The sequence below is a fragment of the Trachurus trachurus genome, assembly GCF_905171665.1.
Source record: "Trachurus trachurus genome assembly, chromosome: 7".
NCBI lineage: Eukaryota > Metazoa > Chordata > Actinopteri > Carangiformes > Carangidae > Trachurus > Trachurus trachurus.
The window spans coordinates 32,549,744-32,557,208 of NC_139901.1; the positions used below are offsets into that span (position 1 = coordinate 32,549,744).

General features: G+C 41.9%; 2 protein-coding genes across 2 annotated transcripts in view; both read left to right on the plus strand.

The window, feature by feature from the left end:
* The first annotated feature begins 278 nt into the window (after positions 1-278).
* On the plus strand, positions 279-3,019 carry cptp (ceramide-1-phosphate transfer protein). The gene is made up of 3 exons (XM_083975015.1): positions 279-375; positions 504-652; positions 2,267-3,019. The coding sequence occupies exons 2-3, from the start codon at positions 519-521 to the stop codon at positions 2,787-2,789; spliced, it is 657 nt and encodes a 218-aa protein (XP_083831141.1). The 5' UTR covers positions 279-375; positions 504-518; the 3' UTR covers positions 2,790-3,019.
* A 3,270-nt stretch (positions 3,020-6,289) lies between these two features.
* Positions 6,290-7,465, plus strand: part of ubxn10 (UBX domain protein 10) — a gene marked incomplete at both ends in the record, with an annotated part of 5,388 nt that continues 4,212 nt past the window's right edge. Inside the window, one exon of the mRNA XM_083974688.1 lies at positions 6,290-6,657. Coding sequence (XP_083830814.1) covers positions 6,290-6,657 — 368 coding nt within the window. The remainder of the gene's footprint in view (positions 6,658-7,465) is intronic.

Here is a 7,465-nt window from a genome sequence, read left to right on the forward strand (position 1 = left end):
CTTAAACGCAGCATTAGCCGAAACGGCCGCGAAGCTGATATCTGCTTTAAGATAGCTGCTCTCATTCAGTGCAGGTTAAAGTGCAAGTAAAAAGTTTAGTTAAAGTTCAAAACAAAGCAACCAAGAAATATGAATAAATATGAAATATGACTACATAACTTCTTTTTTTTCCCCTTTAAAAAAAAAATCTGCCTGGAGCACCCGACTACAGGGCTTTTATTTTGAAGGGAACGCCGCCAATTTCCGCTGTGTCCCGTTTCGCGCATGCGCAGTCGCAGCGGATTTAGAGCCGAACCGAGTCGACCTGTCGTCTGCGGTTGTCAGAGAGAAATGCAGACTTTTCCTTTCACTTTTAATCTTTCTCGCAGGTAACATGTTCAGTGTTTGGTTGTTTAAAACCAGAGCTTTTCGTCTGTAGCGACGTCAGTCTTTCAGACACATTTATTCATTCATTTATTTGTGTGTTTGTCTGCTCGACCCAGTATTTCCTCATAGAGACAGAGAGAGAGAGAGACACCATGGCTGATTCAGACGAAACCGTGGAGCAGAAATTCAGTTTGCAGGAGGTGCTCGACACTTTCAAGCTGTGTCTGTCCGACCAGAGAGAGGTTTCCCTGCAGAGCTACGTGGCCGGGTGGCGAGGACTTATAAAGTAAGAGATCTCTGACTCTCTCTTGGCATTTGATCTATTAAGTCCTGTGTGTGAACTGTAGCCTATATGCATTGATCACATGACCAATACTGTACTGTACACACCTTCTTTATACAGTCTATGGTACACACACACCCACACACCCAACTCATGACTCCATTAATCTCCTGTGGGACTCAAATTAGTTTCTCTCATCAGCAACCTACTGACCTCAGGTTTATAGTTTGCAGTGTAATTATTTCTGCAGCCAGTTCTGTAGAGATGACACCAGTGAATTCAGTCAGATAAGATGAAATCTCATTGTTTCTGAGGGGAGATTTGTGCTGCATATGAATAACACACATATACAGCTCTGGGAAATATTAAGAGACCACTCCCAAAATGACCAGTTTCCCTGGTTTTATAGGTATTCAAATTCAAAATTCAAATAAATTTTTTTTTATTTTATTCTATCAACTACCGACAACATTTTTCCCAAAATTGAAATAAAAAATATTGTCATTTAGAGCTTTTATTGGCTGAAAATGACTAAACTAGTCTAAATAACAAAATTATCAAGTCTTTTCGGACCTTGAATAATAATAATGCAAAGAAAACATGTTGATATTTATTCCTAAACAACACAGCAAGAATAGTTTAACTCTAACTCTAATCTTCCTATAAAACCAGATGTGGTTCAGGTGATGACCTCATCAGTGTCTCATTAAGGAGAAGGAGTTGTGTTTGTGTTGGTTTGATCATTTACTCACCCAAATAACTTTGGTGTCATTTGGAGTCGTTTGACGAAATCAGCCCCACGTGGCAGCAGAATGCAGCCTCTAAATAACACATTATCTGCAGAGAAACTCCTTCATTTCACCAATATTTAGTTCTGATAGGCTAGTGCTATTCCCCTCTGAGTCCGGGGTTAGCTGTTATCAACATCCGGGGTCTGTAGGTTGACCTACTGACCTCTGACCTGGATGATGTCATCTCTGAGCGCCGCGCGGCTCATTCTGATAATAATCATTCTGCTTCGGCATTCGGGTCCATTTTTATCTCAACTAGCCGGAGCTTTAGTGAGTCCAGGTTGAGGAGAGGAAGCCTGTGGAAGCTGAACTTCATCCAGCTGCTCATTTTGTTCTGACAAGTCAGAAACACGCAGAAACGAACCGTAGCATTAGCGGTAGCAACAAGCCGCTCAGAGATGACATCATCCAGGTCAGAGGTCAGTAGGTCAACCTACAGACCCCGGATGTTGATAACAGCTAACCCCGGACTCAGAGGGGAATAGCACTAGCCTATCAGAACTAAATATTGGTGAAATGAAGGAGTTTCTCTGCAGATAATGTGTTATTTAGAGGCTGCATTCTGCTGCCCTGTAAACTCCATTATACGGATATACGCGCCTCTCGGCTGGAGCTCATTTCATCACAACCACTTGTAATGACACCAAAGTTATCTGGGTGAGGAAATGATCAGATTTTATGCTAGAAATAAGGTCCAGATTGTAAAAAAAAAAGGAAATGATCCTTTACGACAGATTTCATTTGTATAAGTGTAATGTTTATTTTTGGGCACAAAACTCCAGACCCAACCTTTAAAGTGTTTTTTCTGTGTGTTTCTCTGGAACAGGTTTCTGAACTGCCTCGGCAGCGTCTTCGGCTTCATCTCTAAGGACGCCGTCAACAAGATCCAGATCCTGGTCAACCACCTGAACGGCGAGAGCGGCTCGGAGTACGCCACGGTCCAGTCCATGGTGGCGTACGAGCTGGACAACGAGCTGGTGGACCTGACCAAGCGCGGCGGCCACCCCGAGTCGGGCTGCCGCACGCTGCTGCGGCTGCACCGCGCCCTCCGCTGGCTGCAGCTCTTCCTGGAGCGGCTGCGCACCAGCACCGAGGACAGCAAGACGTCCGTGATGTGCGCCGACTCCTACAACGAGTCTCTGGCGCAGCACCATCCCTGGGTGGTGCGTAAGGCCGCCGGCATGGCCTTCTGCATGCTGCCCGGGCGCCAGGCCTTCTTCGAGGTGATGAACGTGGGGCCGGCGGAGAACGTGGTGGCCATGCTGGGAGAGGCGCTGCCGCTCATCGCCGACGTTTACCAGATCACCGAGGACCTGTACGCGCAACACAACATGCTCGACTTACCATAGAGAGACAGAGAGAGGGAGAAGGAGAGCGTGACGACACGATTGGATGTTTGTTTGTCTCTGAGTCTGTTAAAGCAGAAGTGAGCGATCCGGTCGTTTTGGCTAATGCTGCGTTCCAGGCAGGCTTTTGAAACCGTAAATTACAGCTTCAAGTCACGACTTACGACTTTGTAGCGTTCCAGGCAACCCACTCGTGTTTTTCCGACCTGTTTTACCTGTGAAAGTCACTATAACGGCCACTCGTAACTTCTGACCCGTGAACTCGCACCAGATCGAACTGGTACCACTTCACAGGTCGGAAAAGCACGAGTTACGAGTTGCCTTGAACGCACCATATCTTCTTGTCAGCCGACGGAGTTAGCAGCCCCCGCCCTCGTCATGGATCTATTGGCCCTCGTCCCTACGTCACCACATTCACGCGCATCCTTTGGCTGCACACACAGAGAGGACTGCCCCTTTATGCCGTTCTCTCTCCTCATTGGATAAAAACTGTAGGATACAAGGAAAGTTTTCTCTTCAGCTCAGAGCAGAGCAGAGTGACTGACAGACCCGTGTTTCAGACCAAACACTCTATGTAAGTGATTGCTGTCGGAAGATATAACTATTTAAGACTTATATTAACACAAAAATGTTGCTTACTTCTGCTTTAACTGAAAACTATCCACCTTTTTCCGAACGTCAAAAACATAAGCCGGTTTTGCCGGTTTTGCTCTTCCGGTGGAATTTTATGTTTACGTTTCTATGGTTTCGGTAGTCGCGGTAAACGCATGGATTTAATAGATCCATGCGTTTACCGCAACTATGACAACGACTGAAAACCATGGAAACGTAAACGTACAATTCCACCAAACCGGCAAAACCGGCTTTGACCATAGATGACGTTCGGAAACTTGTGGATAGAAAGAATCTCCTTGTTGTCTACAACTACTTCCGGGTAGAAAACCAGCATGAGAACAATAGTGACAGACGAGAGTTTCACTATATCTAATTTCTCATGTCACTATATCACCGTTTAGACTAATCTGATGTTTGTAAAGTTTATAAAACCAATGATTGGACAAACATTACTATTTCTGTGTGCACGTTTTTGTAATTAATTAGTCATGGTTATCAGAGATTAGCTGGGCTAACGGTTAGCTACCTGTTTAACTTTAATAACTCAGTGACTCAATAAACGCTCCATGAAAAAATATTTTCTCCAGCGGATATCTGAGTTCCAACATGACTGAGCTAACTGGAGTAGTTTCATGTCGTGTCCCACAACGGGAGGGTTTTAACAGCTGACGTCCTGATGTTAGCTTAGCTACCGCCGTTAGCTTAGCTACCGTTAGCTTAGCTACCGCCGTTAGCTTAGCTACCGTTAGCTGTCCCTGTCAGCTGCAGCCACTGATGCTTTCTAGACACCGTGATTCCCCCAAACTGAATAAATACAACACAAAACACACACACAGAAATAGTAATGTTTCTTCAATCATTTCAGATTTGTCTAAACGGTGATAGGGCGTGAAAAATATGATATATAGCTAAACTCTTGTTCGTTACTATTGATCTCATTCAAATTACCGTACGTGCTGGTTTTCTACCCGGAAGTAGTTGGAAACAACAAGGCGATTCGATCTATTGGGCACAAATAATGAATCATAACCTCCCTGGCACGTGTCTACACTGCACCTGTTCTGCATTCCCAGGTTTTTAGTGTAAAAACTACCGTTAATCGTAATATTGCATGTTTCTCCTCTGTATTATGCCATGTGCCTCTGAATGAAACTCTTTAGATGAATCTGTGTTGAACTAAAAGGTGCTGTGGGACTCGCTGCCAGCAGCTGCTTGTTTCCGTCATTATCACTCCATCCGTTGTCCAAAGACAAGAGCATACTGTTATTTAATATTATTCATTTTTACTTTGGGCAGATGGTTTTTTTGTTTTGTTCAAACAGCAGGTTTCTGCTCTTCCAGTGGTGAAATTTAAGTAAATAATTGGGTTAATTTGGAGATTTTGGACTGAATTTCTAATCATCTAGTCAGTTTATAATAGAAATAATTGTCATGTTTAGATATAGTTACAGTCTAATTCACTTTGGTCTTGAAATTCAATATAAAGAGAAAGTGACAGTTTCATTAAACGTCTATCCAAAATTAGCTGATACCAAAATTGTTAAAAGGCAAAAACTAAACATACATTTCATGACATTATGAAGTATTAGAATAAAGTAAATCATTTTATTTAAAATATAGAACAAAGTGCGCTAACCATACTAAATTAAGAAATATAATGGTGAAAATCAAAACTTGCTTGTTAGAAACTGGACTCAGAGTTGTTTATTCCCATTATCATAAATGATCTTAGTGCAATGTTTCATTTAAGATCTCAAAGATGGAGTGTGGAGTGTGCTATAATGTTCAGTTAATGGTGTATTGTTTTATAAACATGTATTGTATATTATATATACATTATTTCACATAGAACTCAACACTGTAACTTAATAAACATTTTCCACCGGGTTGTTGGTTGCGAATTTGTGTTAGTTTCACTTGATTATTGATTATCCATCTACACATTTTTCTTACTATCCCTGAGAGTTTTGTTACCTGTTCTCTAAGTTAATTTAGATGTAATGGTAATTATGTGTCGTGGACCTTCAAACTGCACTTATACAGATTATACAGATCTATATACATACTTAAAATGACACAATCGGCCTTTTTATTCCTTTTAAAATATTTTTCTTTCCCTCTCTCTGTCTTTGTAGAAGTATCTCTTAATGTGCGACTTCCTGAGCAGTGCAATGTGATGAGTGTAAATATGTGAATGACCATGATGAAGCACTGTTAAAGAGGAAATTGCTCATGTAAATATAATATATAAACACATACAAAGAGGAACTAACTAACTAACAGGGCGTTGTATAAATATACAGTATATTTGTACTAGTTGTAGGCCTACAGTATGTTCATCATGACCAATTAGTGACAGTAGACAAAGTTTGTTGATGTGCTCATTTATTTTTGTATTGTTTGAAGCTTTATGATGAATTAATAAATAATTATTTGTATTTTTTATAAATTTATATCTATTTTATTTCATAAATATGTATAAATGTTGGTGTTTTTAGCTGCAGTAGCGCCCTCCCGCCACCAGGGGGCTCGCTGCCTGTGAGTCACCAGTCGTCGTCGTCGTCGTCATAGCAACCGGAGTTCCATGGTAACCAGTGACGCTGAAGGGAAAAGAAGAGGCAGAAACTGGGGAAAGAAAGAGGGAGGAAAGAAAGTAAAAGAGAAAAAAAGCGGCTTTTTAACGTTTTAAACCTGTTGTATCGTTACAGTTATAAACTCGTTAAGTTATAGAAACGTTGTCCGCTCGTCTTGAAGAAAATGGAGACCGATGTTGACTATAATAGTGACTTTATTTGACTCTTCCTGCGGAGGACTGAAGCAGGAAACAGGTGGAAATCTGCAAGACAAGACCTCAAAATAACTGTTTTATTTTTATTTTTTATTTTTCAATGCATCTAACAAGACCAAAGTCGTCCAAGGGCCGGAGCAGAGCGGCTGTCAGCAGCAGCAGCAGCAGCCAGCGGAGCCCCGTGTCTCCCCCGGACTCTCCCGGCCGCAGCAGGCCGGACAGAGCGCTCCGTTCCCGGTCACAGCCCGTCATGTGGCCGCCCCCCTCCTCCGGTTCCTCCTCTGGCTGCTCCTCTGGTTCCTCCTCTGGGCCGCTGAGCCGGGAGGAGGAGGTGATGCAGCTGCTGCAACAAGCTCCAGCTGCTCCTCCTCCGTCTCTGAACAAGTACAAGGTGCTACCGTCCATAGAGAGGCGGCGGTGCGAGGAGACAAGCAGCCTGATGGGGGAGGACATGTCCAAGCTCAGCCTGTCCCACCACCATCATCATCATCCTCATCATGGTGCCATGCTGCTGCAGGAGGAGCTGGATCTCTGCCCTGCACAGACATCCAGGTTAAAAACATTTCTCTTTTCATGGGAGCTGAACCTTAAATATTAATCTTGGATTTGCACTGTAAAACCTCTAATTTTTTTTTTTTTTTTAAATAGAAATCGATATTTCATGCTGCAAACTGTGAGTTTTACTCTTCAGCAGAGATGGACAGAGTACTCGACCCCAGTACTTGAGTAAGAGTACAAATACTACTGGTCAAAATTAAAAAAAAAAAAAAAAGAAAAAAAAAGAAGAGTAAAAGTAGCTCAGTCGACATGTTACTCGAGTAAGAGTAAAAAAGTACTTGCTTTTAAAGGTACTTAAGTATCCAAAAGTACATGCTTTTAAATTTACTTTAAGTAAAAGTAAGAGTAAGAGTACATTTCTTATTTTTCACATCAATGAATTACTACAATTTTTTCTAAATGAATTTAAGGACCTTTTAGTTTTAACTCTTGTTTGTGAGAACTTTGGAGGTATCCTTATGGGGAGGGATGACGTATTTCCGCTTTTACGTAGATCCCAGTGGAGAGCTGCACTGTGATAGGTTTCCTTCTTTGACAAACACAGCTTGTGTCCAGTAGTATTTTAGAAAAAAAAAAAAAAAAAGGGCAGACCTGAAAGTAACGAGTACTTTTCAGCCTTCCTAGAAATTAACTCGAGTAAAAGTAAAAATATTTATCTTGGAAATGTATTCAAGTAAGAATCTATTTGAGTAGACTCCAGACTTTAAATTTCTTCATA

Excerpts from the sequence above, each read along its gene's own strand:
- cptp (XM_083975015.1), top strand. The coding sequence starts at position 519 with ATGGCTGATTCAGACGAAACCGTGGAGCAGAAATTCAGTTTGCAGGAG. Across the intron at positions 653-2,266 it reads GGGTGGCGAGGACTTATAAA|GTTTCTGAACTGCCTCGGCA; the intron begins GTAAGAGATCTC and ends TCTCTGGAACAG.